At 50.4% G+C, this 18,370-nt stretch overlaps 2 protein-coding genes across 9 annotated transcripts; both read right to left on the minus strand.

The window, feature by feature from the left end:
- Positions 1–3,218: 3,218 nt before the first annotated feature.
- Positions 3,219–10,971, minus strand: LOC308218083 (neurofibromin-like). Of its 8 annotated transcripts, XM_080611703.1 has the most exons (6): positions 9,044–10,247; positions 8,600–8,720; positions 7,648–7,783; positions 6,748–6,951; positions 6,444–6,530; positions 3,219–6,032 (listed from the first exon to the last, which is right to left on the minus strand). In XM_080611703.1, exons 1-3 carry the CDS (start codon positions 9,239–9,241, stop codon positions 7,755–7,757), a joined length of 348 nt encoding a protein of 115 aa, XP_080467829.1. In that variant the 5' UTR covers positions 9,242–10,247; the 3' UTR covers positions 3,219–6,032; positions 6,444–6,530; positions 6,748–6,951; positions 7,648–7,754. The 8 variants fall into 8 exon arrangements, 6 of the variants coding, with proteins under 6 accessions (XP_080467829.1, XP_080467831.1, XP_080467830.1 ...); XM_080611705.1 differs by adding an exon at positions 10,344–10,971 and having other exon boundaries at positions 3,219–6,951; positions 9,044–9,184; XM_080611704.1 differs by lacking the exon at positions 6,444–6,530 and having other exon boundaries at positions 3,219–5,123.
- Positions 10,972–11,047: 76 nt separating this feature from the next.
- Positions 11,048–16,649, minus strand: LOC308232970 (uncharacterized protein; the record flags this gene model as incomplete). The annotated part of the gene is made up of 7 exons (XM_080639396.1): positions 14,971–16,649; positions 14,451–14,581; positions 13,478–13,655; positions 12,891–13,041; positions 12,188–12,255; positions 11,202–11,275; positions 11,048–11,113 (listed from the first exon to the last, which is right to left on the minus strand). The coding sequence occupies exons 1-7, from the start codon at positions 16,565–16,567 to the stop codon at positions 11,048–11,050; spliced, it is 2,265 nt and encodes a 754-aa protein (XP_080495522.1). The 5' UTR covers positions 16,568–16,649.
- Positions 16,650–18,370: the final 1,721 nt, after the last annotated feature.

Consider the following 18,370-nt stretch of genomic DNA (forward strand, 5'->3'; position numbering starts at 1 on the left):
CTTAGGGTCATCTCTGTGGTGGGGTACCCAGGAATAAGCTCAGGGAACTGCCAAGAGAGAGCAGTAGCTTAGCTCCTCCTCAGGGCAGCCAGCAGAGCCGCTCTGAAGGAGGTGTGCAAGCAGGCGCGTGCCAGAGCCGTGAAGCCGTGGTTCTGCCACAGCCACGGCGGAGCTCCGGTCCCCCTTCATTTTGGCACCGGCTTGGCGCTGAGGCCACGGCAGCCTTGCCCAGGCCAGTACCTGCTCCAGCAGCGGGCAGCAGTCACGCACAGCCACCACACGCTGGGGCAGGGGAGAGCATCAGTTCCCACTCGGCCAAGGATGAGGCCTCCTGCCCCAAGGCAGGCAGGTCAGCCTGCTCCCAGCCCTGCAGGGATTGCACTGAGCCCATTCTATCCCCAGAGGAGGGCAAAAGAGGCTTGCGAGACAGCGACGTACCAGCACCAGTGGGTGGGTCTCGCCAGGCACCAGCAGGCAGATGCTCCTCCTGCGTGGCCTTCCTTTCCCCAGCGCAGGTGGTGGGCTCGGGGACTGCCGCCGCTTCTCCTCGGGCCTCTTGACAGCTACAGGAGGAGACAAGTCAGGAGCAGCTCCCAGCAGAGGTGTTTGGCCTGCACCAAGGGGGTTGTCCCTTCTCACTCCTCTCCGGATGCCCGTCCTGGAGGGCAGAGCCAGGGACACGGCCTTCAGCCACAGACAAGGCTGCGATGCCCTGGGGCAGCAGCTGGCCACAAGAGATCCGTGGGGAAGCTCTCACAAGAGCCTGCTGGGGCTCCACGGGCCGGCGGCCCCTTCCCACCTCCACAGACGCTCCTTGCATGCTGCCCACCCGAACCACAAACCACACAAACTGCCACACGGGCCCACATCTCGCACTGTGCCACGGGACCCTCTCCGCGATGGGCACACGGGGTTTCCTCTCCCTTTCGGCTGAGGAAGTGTTGCCATGAGTTCCGCCTGGAATGTGAGCAGGCCCAAGCCAGGGGCCCATCCAAGCCCGGCACAGAGCTGGGCCCCACCTACACTCACCTTCCTCGGTCTGCACGGCCTTGTTGGCTCTTCCTGGAGCACGGTCTTCCGGTCGCAACAATTCCCATTCCCTGTGCAAGTGGGAGAGAGCCAGTTAGGGTCAGCCCCAGGCTGGGACAGGACATGCCAGTGCCACAGGGCAACGCCACCGCTGCAGCAGTCTGAGCCCTTCGAGCTCCAACCCGGCCTGCGGGCAGGGCAGGGATGGTGCAGGTCAGCGCTGCCGCCAGCGCCGCAGGGGCACAAGGCAGCAGGGATGCTGATGGACACAACAAGGGAGCTTCCCCACCACTGGGTGACCCAGCAGCCATGTCTCACGGGCCTGGAATGTCCCAGCTCCGGTGGAGAGCAGGCCTTGGGCACCGGCTCAGCTGGGAAAGCGACTGCTCTCTTCCTGGCCGGCACTGACAAGCAGGCACCGGCTGGATGAGCAGTACGTTACCTTCCTGTCCAAAGTGGCACCTCGCAGCAGGATCCTGGGCCAGACTGCGGGGACTCCCTCACGCACATCCTCTTCTATTGGCATGTGGAAAGAGACCAGGAGTAACTCATTTGGTTCAGGGGAGCACAGCCTCCCTTTCTCCTGCTCATCACAGAGTAAATCCCATCTCCCAGGTGCTGGCTACTGAGCCCACAGCCTCTCTTGCTTCAACACTGCTCAACTTACCTCTGCGGTGTCTGTGGAGGGCAAAGTCTGAGCACCTCAACCTGAATCCGCTCTGGGAGCAAGCAGCCTCCAGGCTCTTTACTGGCCAAGGCAATGGGGAGGGAGGGAGGACGCTGCTGGCCCAGCCAGAGTAAACCCTTCCCTACTGACCCACCCGGGATAAAACCTTTCACTGCACAGCTGCAGAGCTCCACCAGCCACGACTACGTCCCACTCGCACATCTGCAAGCCCAGCCCAAGACGTGAGCAGTGTTTTACTACAGCTCAGCAGCTGCTGAGGAGACCTGTGTCAAAGTGGGAACACAGGGCTCCCACACGCGCTGCTGCCTCCAGCTGAAAAGGTGCCAGCACAGCAAAGAGATTTTCTCTCATCATCTGTCCCAGCGTACCGGTGGGGGAACGGTCTCAGGGCTCCGGTCCTGCGGCAGCGGGTCCTGCTGGCGCACGGACTGCGGCGGGGCTCTGCTGGCAGACAACAGTTGGAGCCGCTGTTAGTGGCAGGAAGATCCGATCCCATCCTCCCCCCAAGCTCACCCGAGTCAGCAGCGGCGGGACGGGTGCCCTCAGCATGGACGGCGCCTGCAGTCACGCCACTGTAGAGGCCGTTTTGCCGTACGGGCGACATAAGACAGGAGCGATGCAGGCTGGCAGGATCTCATCACACCCCAGGACCCCCTGTGCCCAACAGCCATCCCTGCAGCACCACGCAGGCCAGCACCAAGGGAAGCGATATGGGCCTGGCACCGCCATCACAGTGCCATCCACGTCTGCACCCAACCGTGCCCTCTGACGCCTGCATCCCTGACAGCCTATGTCCCTGTGCCAGCTGTCTCCGTATCCCACCCACGTCCCTCTGCCACCCTCATCCCTGACAACCTGCGTCTCTCTGCCACCTGTGCCTGTATTCCACCCGTGTCCCTCTGCTACCCTCATCCCTGACAACCTGTGTCCCTGTGCCACCCATGTCCCTGAGAAGGAGTGTCCTACTGCCACCCGTGTCCTTATCCCACCTGTTTACCAGGGCCACCCGTGTCCTTATCCCACCTGTTTACCAGGGCCACCCGTGTCCTTATCCCACCCACATCCTACTCCCGTGCTCACCCGAGGCAGTTGCCGCGGGGAGGGGTGCTCAGACCTCGGCCGATCACAGTGGCCGGTCCGCCGTTACTGGCCCTTTTCCTCGTCAGGCGCCAAGCAACCTGGTCCCGAGTGGTTGGGAAGCGGGCGATCAGGCTGCGCCTGGGCCTGTACGAGGGCAGCGGCAGTCGGGGAGGGCGCTGGGGGAGCAGGAATCGCGCTGGAGAGCGCCGGGCCGGAGGGCGCCTGGCGGGCGGGCGGGACCGCAGCGCACAGCAGGCACCCCCTGCGCCCAGCGCCGCTGCCAGCAGCAATCCCTGCAGCAGGCAGGCGACCGCCACCGACAGCGCCACTGCCAGCGCCGACGGCCAGCAACAAGGGCAGCGCCACGGGCCCGGCAGCGCCATCGCTCTCGATCGCTCTGCAGCAACTGCCACCGGCCCGGAGCGCGCTGCGGGAGCCGCGCGGCGTTACCTCGGCAGCCGCCGCCTTCTAGAGCTCGCGGCCCTGCTCCACCGGCCCCGCCGTTCCACCCGCCTCCTACTGACAGCCCTGTGCCACCCCAAATTAGCCTGCGTGACCCAAGTGGTTGGTGGCTCTGTGTAAGAAGCAGCTATTTGGCCATAGACAGAGCAGAATCCAAACAGCTCTGGGGGTACCACGCTTTTAGTATTACTGTTGGGGTGATCCAGAGCAGAGTTTCTGTCTCTCCACTGTCTTTTGCACCACGTTTGTGCAGTCTTGCCCTCAAATTGCAACTGCTCAAAGGAGAGGCAAAGTGGAGGAAAACTAGTGAAATAAGAAGAAGAAACAGTAATAATAATAATAACTGTTGTTCAACCACGCAGCTGAGTTTGAACAAGGGAAGCAAGTACCCACAAGCAGAGGGTGCTGGAAAACTACACCCTGTGCCCTGGCCCAGGAATCAAACACAGGGAAGACAGATGTGAACACAGGCTGTTTATTTTAAGTGTTATTATTTAATTGTTATATATATTATTATTTAATTGTTATTTTTAAGTTTTGCCCTTGGTGGTGCAAAAGGCCACTTGGCCTCAGCATCCCGGGAAGCAAGGTAGTACAACATTCACACCCAACTGCCTTCACAAGAAGCGTTCACAGTCACATCCTACCTTCTGTCTTTAAACAAACTGGCATTCAGCCCTGTGCAGTGTTCCCAAGGGTGTTTCCACAGCCGTGTGCACCTCACCTGTTAGATGAATTGCATGTCTCTTGGAGGCACGGTGACACAGTGCCCTGGACAAGCTGAGCCCTGTAAAGAAACAGCGGTACCCACATTCCCACAGCTCCAGTAACAAAGGCCATGGCAGTCAGACCCAGTGAGGACCAGACAAAACTCCAGCTGAGAGGCAAAGAAGGAAATGAGAGATACTAGAAGTAGCAGGGTGTGACGAATAGGGCAGCCTACCTCATTTAGACTTCTTATAATCAAAATGCACTCCCTTGAAGATATGAACTTTGATGAGGCTTTATCTATGAACAGGGAAATCCTAATTAGTGTGAAGACTACCACCCACTGATTTCATGTTAAATTCCACTCCTGTTACCTGCAGATTTCATTGCCAGCTTTTGCTAAAACAATTGCTGTGAAATTTTGGATAGGAGAACTACGACAGCTGAGAGTGGGCAAAAAAGGTAGCAGATGAGTAGCTAAATGGAAGCGTTCTCTGGGCAAGTCTAAATGCCCCAAGATGGTTTTGTCTGTGTAACCGATACAAATGAGAGTAACATCTGGGTTTTCCGAACTGTTCAGATGCAGCAGCTGAAGCACTCCTTAACTCTGCCCGCGTCTAAAACCCAACTCTCAGTCTGCACAGCGAGTTAGCAGACAAAAGTTCTCCTTTTTCAAAACTGTACTTAGTTAGTTACTGTTACTTAGTAGAAAATAAAGCTGGATTTCAACAGGAGCACCCTCCCATCGTAACTCTGCCTCCTTCCCCCTCAAAAGAGGAGAATAACAGACACAAAGAAGTTTTTGATCTCCTGTGTAGCATTCCTGTAAAAGCGTTTATGGTGTTTCAAGCAACTTGTACACAACATGCGACACAAAGGAGCTGGGTGGGATGTGATGACCATATTCCCAAAAAGGGAATGGTCATTCTTCAGGGGAGGGGACCCTGGCTGCTAAAATCACTTACTTCTTGGCAAGTGAGATGACATCGTGACACCAAGTAGTCCTGGCAGTTCTGTGTACTCCTGGCTTCTCAGCTGCTGCTTGTATTGTGCCAGAGATGCTCAGTGCTCTGTGTGCTGCTGTCCTTCTCTGGGTCCTGTGAGGGACCAGCAGAAGCAGAAGAACCGGTGCTAGACCTCCCAGGCAAGGAGTTATCTGTAGACACAAGCAAGGCTGGTTAGAGCAAGGGTACCCGTGGAGTGAAAAGTCTACAGAACTTCAAATTCAGCATTAGAATTACGGATTGGAGAACGCAGCCATGCTCAGAAATGAATGTAACTTGCGGTTTGTAGGTCATTTTTGTAAAGAAGAGTGGCTTTGGTGATGTATGGTGACTTCAGAGGAAAAAAGACCTATTAGATCCTCCCTCTGCATCATACAGATACACGACCGCTCCCTCTGATTCTGGAGTAAAACATGTGAAGAAAGAAAAGTGAACTGTAATATTCCAGCTACAAATGCAAGAATCATGCAAGTCATGCAGACATCAGCGTTACCTGCGTAACTTCAGACTCTTATTCCAGCAAACATTCTTCCCCCCTCATCGTGTACATGCTAGTTAATTTTATAGAGAACTTGGGAGGATCTGACAGGGTACTTCCAAAGCACTTGGTGTTCTCTGTGGAGAAACATCATGATGACGTGACAAGAACAGAAGATACCTTCACATTCCTCTATTTCAGGAGGTCTTGATGCATCCAAGTGTCTCCTCAGGTAAGAAGCACATCAGCGCCTGCCCTGGCTGCTCTACAGTTTAACCTGTGCCTCTTCCATTCTGCAAGAACTAGGCTAAAATCTTTCCCTTGTCCTGCAGGAACAAGGGAAAACACCAAACTCATGATCAAGTCCTCTAAAACACCAAGTTCATGACCAGTCAGGCAGTAGAAGGTCCTTCCACTGTTCACCTTTGGCATGACGAGCATAAGTAATCCCAAGCCCAGGGATGGGTCTGATTTTACAGTGAATGGCACAGCCGCCCGAGTGACAGTGAGGAACTCACCCTGAAGGCCCACTGCCAGTCACGACAGACCTGCCATGCCAGCTGCCAGGACATAGCCAAGACAACTGTAAGCAACAAAAAGGAATAATCAGTAGGCACCAAGGAATTCTTGCTGCCCAAAATGACATCTTGCCAGCTAAGGAGAGCACAGAGAACCCAGATCAGACAACCCATAAAGCAATTTATTATTGGCTCTTTTCTGTCCTAGCCACATGAATAAAACCCTGCAGGAACTCCTTTAGCTTTAATCTGCCTTCTGGGCTCAGACTTGGCTGCCTGCTTTAATAAAGAGTATGTGTCCAAGGCACAGAAAAACCCTTCTCCTCTTCATCAGACACTGTCAATTTGACTGAAAGAGGAGAGGGAAGGGCCAGTTCTTCCTTGGGACGATTTAATGGGGGGTTCTTGACAAATTTGTCAAGTAAGCAAATATCCAAAAGCTTTTGCCTTCCAAAAGCCAGAAATAAATTACCTACCCCCAGGCACATATTTCTTTTGGAGTTGATTCAATCGTTTATTCCAAGCCCAAAGGTTTTCGGAGTTCAGATTCTCTCTAACAAATGCTGAGGGGAAAAAAAAGCTGATTTTTCTTCAAGGTAACTACAGACATAAGCCTAACCAGCCCTATTTCAACATGCTAAGCAAGGGACAAATGCTTTTGCAAGAGCCAATCCAGACATACATCAAAATAGATCTGATCAAGGCTCAGGGCATATCGAATGCCTGGTGTGGTCAGACGGAATTCCAAAAGGCAGGTCAATTATTAGCAAGAAAACCAACCTTCCCACTGGAAGGAAGAGGAAGAAGACAGACAGCATCGTGGTCCTTTTTCATTCGCAGGAGCCAATGCATCCAGTGCATCCAGAGGGGGCAAGGAACGGCATCTCAGATTCCCCTCCACCCCCCAGGGCTGGGGACTGGGGCAGCGAGTGATGGAGGCACCTTTCCTTTGGTGATGACCAGGGCTGGTTTTCTTTTAGTGTCCTGAAAGTGCAGAGAAATTCAATTCAGAAAATCTTTAGAACTATGCATATTGAGGCATAAATTGTTCAAATAGCCAAACAACTATCCTGTATTAAACCCGTCTCTCCTAACAGGTCAATCTCCTCAAAACACATAGAAAGAGATAGTCATTACTTTGCTTGCAAAACTGACTGGTGAAGGCTAACAATCTGATATGGATGTAATGCTGAAAAGATAAACAATAAAGCAGCGAAAAGAACACAAGCGGATCAGCCTACAAGGCAAGACAGAACTGGATGCTGAGAAGACAGACACTGAGTAAAGGGCTCCCCATTGAGAGAAACTGGCTCTCCCCATCACTTTGAGGTGGGTTTCTCAGCTTGTATCTGTGCTGCATATAGACAGGCTCTCAGGCGTTGAGATTTTCATGACAAGGATAAAGTGACTACTTATAAAAGGACAAGTAAAACTTCCCTCTAAAATATAAACGAGATGAAATTAGGTCTTGTGGAAAGATGTTAGCAAAGAGTTGAACAACCTCCAAAGCAGTTCAGCTCTGCAATAGCTTTGCAGACCTCAGAATTAAATCTCTATGAATTTTGATACCCAGATTTCTGTGACTGACTTTTTAATAGAACACAGGTTACCTTCTGATAATTTATTAAAGGAAACAGACATTGAAATGTATGTGAAATATCTAAAAGTTAGACAACCAACCTATACCTAGTGTCACTGGGATGGATGGGGTAGGTATCCATGGGAACATTCTCCATTGAAACGTCTGTCAACAAGAGAGACTTCCTGTGCTTTAGGCTGCAGCGACTTCAAACTTCCTCAGACACTGGCAGCAAAGCTAAAAAGCCAAAGAGAGTCAATGTAAGTTTTGCAGAGAGGCAACGCTGAAGGTAAGCAACATTCCACCCACTTCCAACTCCTCCTGTGTGCATTGCAGTGCGGAGTGGTTATGTCCCAGTGGTCGTCTTTGTTCTGATTCAAAGCAGGCCATTTAAAAAGAATGCTAATCCCCATCCAGTCACAATTACATGACTTAAACACTTGCCCTCACATGGTCACAGTTTCTGTTTGTAGATCACTAGGAACTGGCACACTGTAAGGCACACACTGCAAGGCTTAAATCAAGAAACCTTCAGCCTCCCTGAAGCGTTTCCATTGCTGCACAGCAGCTCCCCTGTGGGCAAAGCCTTCAGCCCCCCAAACGCTGTCTCTGATGCACCCCAGCCTGGCCCAGCCCCTCGTCCACCCCCAGTTACAAGTGTCCTTCACGCTGGTACAATTTTATCAACCTAAACCCATAAGAATTCCCACAAGAATCCATTCGTTTTCAGTCAGCACAAACTGAGAACAACGCTGGTTTGTCTGCTTTTACCTGCCAGGTAAGCCACGCACTGGGTGTTCACCTCAAACTTGTCACAGTTCCTGTGCTTGTTAACCAGAGCTAGTAGTGTGTGTAAAACCCTCACAGTTCTTGCTACAGTGGTAGGAGAAGGTTGCCTGTACCCTAACAAGTGGGGTTAAAAACCGAATACTGTATTTAATGGTCAAGGCATATTTACGAAGCATTAGTATGTTCATTAGCAAGTTCTCAGGACACTTCACACGAAGGGTAAGGAAGCACAACTCTAACAGAAGATGCAAGATGTGTTCTTACCCTTCAGGAGGTATCCCGCTACTGCAAAGTTGAAGTTGAAATTCAACCCAACAAAATGGTCCATCTGCTTGCAGTGCCACTCGAGGGGTCTCCTGATCTCCATGAACACCTCTTCCGGGCTCTGACCAGGAAAAAGAAAACCCAAGAGCTGCTCATGATAGCTCAAGGTGTTCTTTTGACAAGTGACAGAGTAATTTTAAGAGCTTACACTGAAATACCAAGCACACCTTTGAACACAACACACCTGTACATTTCTGTTCCAGTTCAGAACGCAGTTACGTACATCGCAGTTTTACTCTTGGTAGTACCCAAGTGGAACAATTCCTAATGCAAATTGCTTCCCCAGTGTCCAGCAGGACGAGAGTTGTGGTTTTTTCCTGTATCAACAGATGGAAGTGCTCACACAAACCCAGTGTCAGTCAGAGCTGGTCGCTAACAGCTCACCTTGCCGTTGAATATTCGAAGGCTGTCCAGGGTGTGCAGATTCTGCTCAAGCAGGTCTGTACCTGCTGAGTACAGGTTTACTTCATCCAGCTGCAGCACTGCCATGGCTACCCAGAAGAGGGCCTTGTGCATCGGCAAGTCCTGAAGGGAAAGAGAGAAAGCCACGATTTTCAAGTCAAGAAATCCATCACTGAACATTAAATTCCTTAATCACATTCATTAATTTCATAGGCAGAGCCTGTTAATAAAGGACAACCAATGTAACGCTTGTGAGGTGGGCCGATGCCAACCTCATGAAGTTTAACCATGCCAAGTGCAAGGGGTCCTACACCTGGGTTGGAGCAATCCCAGGCACAGCTACAGGTTGGGCAGAAAAGAGATTCAGAGCAGCCCTGCGCAGAAGGACTTGGGGGTGTTGGTCGATGAGAAAACGAACATGAGCCAGCTTCAGTGTGCGCTCGCAGCCCAGAAAGCCAACCGCATCCTGGACTGCATCAAAAGTTGCATGACCAGCAGGTCCAAGGAGGTGATCCTGCCCCTCTCTCTACTCTGCTCTCCTGAGACCTCACTTGGAGTATTGTGTGCAGTTCTGGTGTCCTCAACATAAAAAGGACATGGAAGTGTTGGAACAAGTCCAGAGGAGGGCCACGAGGATGATCTGGGGACTGGAGCACCTCCCGTATGAAGATAGGCTGAGAAAGTTGGGGCTGTTCAGCCTGGAGAAGAGAAGGCTGCGTGGAGACCTCTTAGCAGCCTTTCAGTATCTGAAGGGGGCCTACAAGGATGCTGGGGATGGACTATTCATCAGGGACTGTAGTGACAGGACAAGGGGTAACGGGTTAAAACTTAAAACAGGGGAAGTTTAGACTGGATATAAGGAAGAAGTTCTTTACTGTGAGGGTGGTGAGGCACTGGAATGGGTTGCCCAGGGAGGTTGTGAATGCTCCATCCTTGGCAGTGTTCAAGGCCAGGTTGGATGAGGCCTTGGGCGGCATGCTTTAGTGGGAGGTGTTCCTGCCCATGGCAGGGGGGTTGGAACTAGATGATCTTAAGGTCCTTTCCAACCCTAACTATTCTATGATTCTATGAATCTTAAGGTCCTTTCCAACCCTAACTATTCTATGATTCTATGAATCTTAAGGTCCTTCCCAACCCTAACTATTCTATGATTTTATGAATCTTAAGGTCCTTTCCAACCCTAACTATTCTACGATTCTATAATTCTAACTTTGAAGGGAAAGCAGACACTAAGTTCACGGGTATTATACATGTGGAACAATCACAGCGGAGCATCTGCTACCTTCGAACGAGCTGTAAGGTTTTAAGGTTTTTTCCCATTCAGCTTTTGAAGAGAGGCCAGAGACGATTTTTTGCTTTAAAGCTACAGTATTTGTCATTATGGCTTTTAATAACCCTGCCTTTCACCGAGATGAGGTATGTGTTTCTAGGGAAATGGTAGGACATTGCTAGTAGTCAATCCACCGAGCAAGGCCTCTTTCCACCAGAGTTCTGTTTACGGACACCACCTAAAGGGAGGTGAAAAGAAAGAAAACAAAAAGTAGAAAGGTGAACAAACCACTAGAGAAAAAACAATCAGCAAGTTCCTAATCAACAACAGGAAGCCTGCATCGGCATCGATTCCAACAAAATAGGTACGTCAACACACGCACCTCATTGCCCGTCAAGTTCCACAGCTGTATCAGTGGCAGTCCTGTTGCACTGTCATAATTTGTGGCCTGGAAACACAGAAAAACCAGAGTGGGCAGCAGTTCTGGTGTGAGCCGTGAAGGATGCAATGCCAGCATCATTCGCTCCCTATCAGACACCCCTTCCTATCTGTAGGCTGGAGGAAATGTAGCTCCTGCCACCAGGCAGCAGCTGGAACACCCTGTGGGCAAGTTCACTCTCATCACTCAAATCCATACCCTGGCTTTCTGCCCACATCACTCACAAGAGGGAACACGCATCCCTTCCCAGCCACACAGCCCTGAGCGGGAACTGATGCTACACCAGGAAGTTCTCATCAAGACCCTGCTCAGCAGCCAGACTTCCAGGCTCTGGCTTTGTTGTCTGTCTTCACACACACAGGATGGGGGGTGCACAGAGTCACAGCAGTAGTACTATCAGCAACAAGACTTTTCCCAACAGCTCCACATACCTGCACCTCAAGGACTCCGCCTCTGGTCATCTCGCCAACAGCTGCGTCAGCTTCAGGGGAGAAGTGATCCTCATCTTGGGGAAGAGCAGGAGAAAACAAATGACAGTCACAGGCTTCAAAGGCCAGAAGGGACTATTAAGCTCACCTTGCCTGACCTCCTACATCCATTAGGCCAGCAAATCCTCACCCACTGTTGCTGAAACCAGTCTATTAAGCTGGAGATCACACAAACATTATGCCTGCTGGGTTGCTGAAAGGAAGAATGAAGTGCTTTCTAAAGCCACCAGCTAAGTTAATAGGAATTTAAGTGGCTGATGAATTAGGAGGCTTTAAAGATAGAAAAGTGCGTATCTGCGGTACCTTTCAGCGGTCATTAGTGTTTCGATCCTTAATAAACTAAGCTCAAGGGCCTCAGGGCTTCACTGACCCTGAAGACACTACTGACCCGCCTGACCCCCAGCTCCCACAGAAACCCCTTCCGTACAAGGCAGCTTTTTAGGCCCCCAGACATCAGGCATCTCTACCACCATGACACTCTGCCGGGGCTTGAACGGTAGCATTTTGAACACAGAACTATACACGTCAGTCACTTTAGTAGGAAAGTATCAGAGATTGGTTTAACACATTAAAACTAACTTCGCATTTACAGCTACTTTATGACAGAAGGTGGCAGAGTAGTTACAGCTACTTCACTTAATACACTGCCAGCCCTGCCAACTTGCTCTTTAGCAGAGTAATTCACTCTCTCCTCCAAGCCGGAAAAAGCCTGGACATTTATCATCTTTCCCCTGGAGTCTGACAGGTTCTGCCATGCTAGCACATTTAGAAGAATAAAATTCATTTTTTCCAGTCCTTGCTCTAGTCACACCAGAGCTGTGCTTGCAGTAGGAGACGGAAGGTTCAGGCACGATCATTGCTTGCCCACCGCTGGCACCCACTGACACTGCAGTAGGACCGCCAATAGTACTTGTCAGGAGCTCCATTACCTGCAAGAGGCACCACATTGTCCAGTAAAACTTCTGCTCCTTGGAAAGGCACCAATAAAAAGTCAGACCTTAAAGAAAAGAGAATTCATCAGAATAAGAACAGGGCTCTAAGTCACTCCTGTATTCTTTAAGGTGACATTGATTAATCAATTGCTGTAAGAGGGATTTAGTTTAACATTGATGACAGTCAAAAACAACCTCCCAGCAATCTAAGCAGCAGCAGCAACCCATTGTCTGATGAGCACGCCACGTTGGACTGGGCTCCAAGCAAAAGCCACCTCCACCATGGAGGCTTGACTGCTTTCCTCCCACCTCTGGGCACAAGCAACTATTTAATGGGCTTGTGTAAGAAAACCCTCATCCAATACAGCTCTCTCAGACAGTGGGGCTGGAGCATAGAGAATCCCAATCTTACTCCTAGCTCAGCAACTAACTACACCTTGGGGCCTCCCAAAGGCATCCTTTTGCTCAGCTGCCATGCTGAAGTGACAGAAGTCACAATTTCCTCTTCCTTCCCCTTCAATAAAGCCTTGCGAGAGCTTGCTCTGCTGCCAGGGAACCCACCCCTGCTGCTGAGGCAAACCTTTCTACCAATTCCCACTTCAGCTCTGGAAAAACCCAGAAGGAATTCAAACAATACAGATGCCTCTGAAGAAGATTCGAGCCAGATATGGCCTCAGGCCATGGAAGAGGAGCTACAGACCTGATTGGTCTGAGTGTGTCAGCCTTCACTTTGGCATATCCTCCATAGTCCACATATCTGAGTTCCACTTCACTGGTCTCTTCAAAGTAGCTGATAACTTGAGCCCGTAGCCATGCCCCATCCAGGCCTGGAGCTGCGCAGATAATACCAACTGCGGAACATAAGGGTACAGAGAAGAAAGCTCAGCGGATTTCCAGAAATCAGCACTCCAGGCATTAGTTATGATGAATAACTCCTTTCCATGTGATGCACCCTCCACTTTAGACCATGTACAGACAGTGACACTACGAAGATGTGCGAGTAGCTCCACACTTTGTCAGCAAAAATATACCAGGTGCCAGGTAGATAAGAAATAACCCAAGACTGACTTACCTCCTTCCGAATTTCAATGTGCAACTATGTGGCTGGAGAAGTATTCAGCGATGAGTGGGGTGAGGAAGAACAGAGCTTAAAAAAAAGCCCAAATCAATAGAATAACCAACGAACTATCACACCTCATGCACTGGGAAACCTCCCAAGCCTAACTCAGGGCAGCAGGATTTCACATGACCCTCGAAGTTTCTTAAGTGAACGGTCAAGTTACTTGCCTTCTACTGGAGTTGGCAGGGTTGGAATTTCAGGTTGAGAGTAGCAGACGCACATCTGCTGCTCAAGGCTCCTCAGGACGTAGAAAGTGGGGTGAGTGTGCTGCTGCAGGAACATGTGCCCTGCATCAACTTGGTGCGCCACGACCACCGGCACAGTGACTCCATCCGGGAGGAAGAGCTGTCACGTGGAGGAAAGAAGCTCTCATTAGTGTTCACTGCAACTCGAAGTTTCCTTCACAGCAACTCCCTGTTCCACCAGCACCTCCTGAGGCTTACAGCCACGGCACTGTAGTATTTCACTTCTAAAGACTGCTTTGGATCAGGAGCAGAAGACTACCCATTGTTAACTGCATGCTGTTCTCAAGGAAATCACACTTGGGCTGGGGCCCATCTTGTTCCCAAAAAGACTATCAGCACAGAGCAGCTGCAAGACTTATTTACCCAAGAGATCAGTGAGCAGAGTCAGGAATGATGGGTCAAGCCATGCTGCACTATCAACGCTGTGCAACTTGCCAGGACTCCCTGCCCATGGAGGTTCTAAATATCAAGGTAATCTTCACAGGGATTGTCCAAGATTTGTCACAGAGGCCTTATTTTCAAAGTCCTTTGCCCCGGCTGCTAGAGAGCCACTGTGCCGGGCAGCTTCCGAGCATTACCGTGCTTGGAATACATCCAAAATGCCTTTCCTTTCCCAGCACAAATTCACTTCTCCAGAATAAAGCCTATCTTCACATCCAAGGAAACAGTTACGTGCACCGTTACTACAGGCACAATGGGAACAGTAGTGGAAGAACAGGTAGATAACCCCGATCTATTAACAGCTAAATCAGCTGGATAACAACCAGCCACACAAAATCACACTGAGTTTGAGGGCGTCTGTGAGCCAGCCACATGGATACAGCATCCTACAATGGCAGTGACCAGCAACAGCCTTCCGCCCCGACATCAGCATAGCCAGCAAGCTGGGACTCACCCAGGCAGTCATAAGGAGGGAATGAAGTGTCAGTGGTGCTGCTGGAAGTAGATCGTGGACGTTGGCATCAAGTTCAAGGAGCTGTGTCTCGCCAGTCAGGCTCAGTACTTTTTCTACTTGATGCGGGAAACCTGGAAGACAAAGTCCCACAGAAGGTCTGTAGCACAGATTTGGTGAGGACAACCCCAGCCTTGCCACATGAACCAATATAGATACCAGAAGCCTTCTGCACTACAGCAACAACTTCAGTTTTAGCAGATTGGCCATGTAACCTGGTAGGAGACCAACATGAGCTGATATACACCCCATAGCTCCTCCTGTAGGCCAGCTAACACTGGATCCTACAGAGAGATGAATTCAGAGAGCAAATGCAGACCCACCAGCACTTGAGGGCTAAATAGTCATTTCCTGGGGAAATTAAACACGAAGATTTATCTGCACATGTCCTGAAGCAGGAGGGTTACAGCACATAAAATGCTTGTTCACCGTGCGTGTGTAAGAGCATTTTCAAATCGCTTACCTTGTGGGCAGTCTCCATCTATTCCTGGTGCCTTGCTACACTCATTACATGGGTCTGGACCATTCTCTCGCAGTACTCCATTGCTGTATGGTACTTCATTGTCTTCAGGCAGCTTCAGAGTAGGCTGAGTCTCACTTGGGCCGGAGCTCTGCCCAGCACTTGTGTCTCGGGTCGCAGATAAACTACGTAACTCTGAATGCTGGCCCGATGCAACAGCCAGCACTGTGCTCTGCAGCGGGCCCTTCACACATGCCCCACCTTCACATGTGGATGTGCTGCACACAGAGCCCTCCCTAACCAAAGGCGCCTTTTCTGGAGAACCTTTGTGGTTTTCCAGAGGAGTCCGACCACCTCCTTGGGACTCACTGCACACAGGGGTCTTCATCTGACAGTCTGTTGTGGCTCCCTCAGTGGGGCTTTGTGTTAAACAGCTTGAACATGTAACATCCTGATCCTGTCCCTCTGTCTGCGGGGATGTCAGGACCGCAGCATCATTCTTTCCAGCAGCGTTCGTATCAGCTACTGGAGCTTCCTCTGCAAGCGTCTGATCACTGGAAACAGCACTTGCCATCTCCAGAGGTGTCTCAGCTTGGCTAGCAGCAGCCTGGCAGAGCTGAGTGGACCCATCACCTGCAGGAGCGGGCAGCACTCCCTCACTGCGGACAGGCTTCTTCTGCCAACAGTCTTTTGTGTCTCCCTCTTCAGGGCTGGATGAACAGCCACGTGTTAAACAGCTTGAACGTCTCACATTCTGACCCTGTTCCTCTGCCTGCAGGGATGTTGGTACCACACCATCACTCCTAACATTCTCACTGCCTACTGGAGCTTCCTCTGCAAGCATCTGATCAGAGGAAACAACACTTGCCATCTCCACAGGTGTCTCAACTCGACTGGCAGCAGCCTGGCAGATCTCAGTGGACCCATCACTTGCAGCACCCCACAGCACTTCCTCAGTTGCTGCCAAAATGACCTCGGAAACAATCCGTATTGTCGCTTGCTCAATTTTCTCAATGTCTTCCTTGCACAAACCCACTCCTCTAATCTTCTCTCTTCTCAATTCATCTCCTTTTGGCTGTGTGTCCTCCTCCTCCTGACACACAGGGACAGTACTGGCAATTGACCTGGACACGTCTTCTTCCCCTGCCTGCTCCGAACAGGCAGACTCCCAGGGCAGAGAAACACAAGCAGGGACACTCTTTTCGTCTTGAGATCCCGTTTCTTCTAGTTTTTCACTGTCGTTCTCAAGGGTGCTGGGCTGATTCGTTGTTACTGGCAAGTCTGGCGAGAGATCCAGCCTCTCATCAGGGTGACACATAACAGAGGGCATCGTCAACCCTGCCGTCAGCAGGGAGGTCGAGGTTTTGTTCCCTGTGTCTTCCTCTTCCAGCAAGGAGAGCTGTCTTCGAGGAACACATGGTTCTGTTCCTGGTGCGGAATCCTGCTCTGTCACTTCTTCCTGCTGCTCTGCAGGACCTACTGCTTCTTCATCTTGATAGGTTCCATGCTTTTTTCTATGGGAATAAATCCACCAGCACCCGAGAAGTGCCAGCACTCCAGGTACGGCATACGCGACGTAATTCCGGAAGCATAAAGGCATTTTAGAAAGTCTCAGCAGTTATAGCTAGAAGGAGAACCAGAAAACATGTTACAATAGCCACAGGGAAGGGAACAGGAAGACTAAAGCTTCATAAATGCCTTGAGGTATCTCTAGTAGTACGAGCAGGCTTGTTTTCCATTTGCTTTTTAAATTCACATCTCTGCTCTACAAGAGACCGCAGAACAAGATCCTTCCCTAAGACCAGGGATCTCTGGACATTTCTCACCATTACAGTCATCAGTTTCACCTTAACCCCCCTTTCTACGCAAAGCCGTTTCACCTTCTTTCCCCTGCCTCCCCTTTGCTACACACACGGACAGCATCCAGCGCTGCAGCCTCTCCAGCAGCAGGCTGGGTTCAGAACACCGCTGGACCACCACTTTATTCCACGTTAAATTTCCTACATGGACAGCTGCTACTCTGACTTTTCAGCTGAAAGCTTTCTCTTTTACTCCGGAAAGCGTGTGAACCCTTCGCTGCCTGGACGCCACTGGGACTCATGTCCCACCCATGCTCCTCCATCTACAAGCCTCATCTAGGTTATATAAGGCAGGGCTGAGAGGCCTTCCCATTCCCTTCAGGCAAGCCTGCGGCTGGCACACAGAGCTGAAGTTCCCTACATCCCCAGAACAAAGAGTGCAAAGGACACTCAGTTTATATTTTCACTGGGCAGGAATGAAAGCAGAACCCACGTGTCTGACAATGCTTACACACAAGAGGCTTTTCTCCAAACAGGCCCCAAGACTTTCACCAGTAAGCAACAAAGATAAAGATTGTTTTCAGGAGATAAAATCCTAGGGATGGAAACCACCCACTGGAAAACAGTATTATCTAGTTCCTCTTCAGAAGTAGAAAGGAGTATAAAAAGATGAGACAATCAAGTCAGCCTCTCAACTACGCTTACTCTGTCTCAACCAGAAAACATCTTGGTAAAGATCAGGGGGATGAGGACAAGAATGAACCCCCACACTCGCCTACCTTACTAAACAAAGGCAAGGACAGTCAACTTATTCTACTTGCTCGCATTAGGATCCCAGAGCAGTTTTAAGCCACCTCGTTTCTCTCGCCAGCACAAACAACCCTTCAGAAGACACATCCGTACTGAAGCACGAAATCAGACTCTACAACTCAAAGACAGTTCTAAAGCAGGTATGTTTATTACGGCGCCGGGTGCAAGGGGGATCGCTTCTCCTAACTTGCACCTCGAGAGGTTAAGGCTGTGAGCAGCTTGCTCTACACTATGTAATGATGCAGCAAATCTGCTGTAAACACCTTAACAGCAGGACACCAGGCTGCCTGGAGTTAAGCCCACTCAGTTGTTTATTTACACATGTATGCAGCAAGCATCACGTTAGAGAGTGTCAATGAGTAATTTAGGAAAACCACAGTCATGTTTGAGCAGGATTGGCCTTCCAAAATTAGTAATTTGTGGAAGTATTTTTCTATGAAAAGCTCCTGATTTGCCTCAACATTTTTGTTTGGAGCAGGCAGAAATTACTAACAAATTCTGCTTAAAGACCAGAAATTGTGCCACACATGAAGCAGAAAAAATGCAACAATGCTCAGACTTTGCCCATTTGATGTCTTTAAAAGGAAGAGCTCAGAAGTTTCTGTTAGGAATTCTGCTGACAGCCATACTTAACTGTTACAATCTGCAGTCGGGGTGTTGATGGCTCCTGACTGTAGGGTGTTAGGAGATCTCGCCAAGGTCACAGGGGTGGCCTGTGTCAGACACAGGGTGACCATCAACATTTGAAGCTCTTGGGACAAACTTGGTGTCATGCTCTGTGTGCAGTGCGCAGC

This window comes from Psittacula echo, assembly GCF_963264785.1.
Source record: "Psittacula echo genome assembly, chromosome: 1".
Lineage (NCBI taxonomy): Eukaryota > Metazoa > Chordata > Aves > Psittaciformes > Psittacidae > Psittacula > Psittacula echo.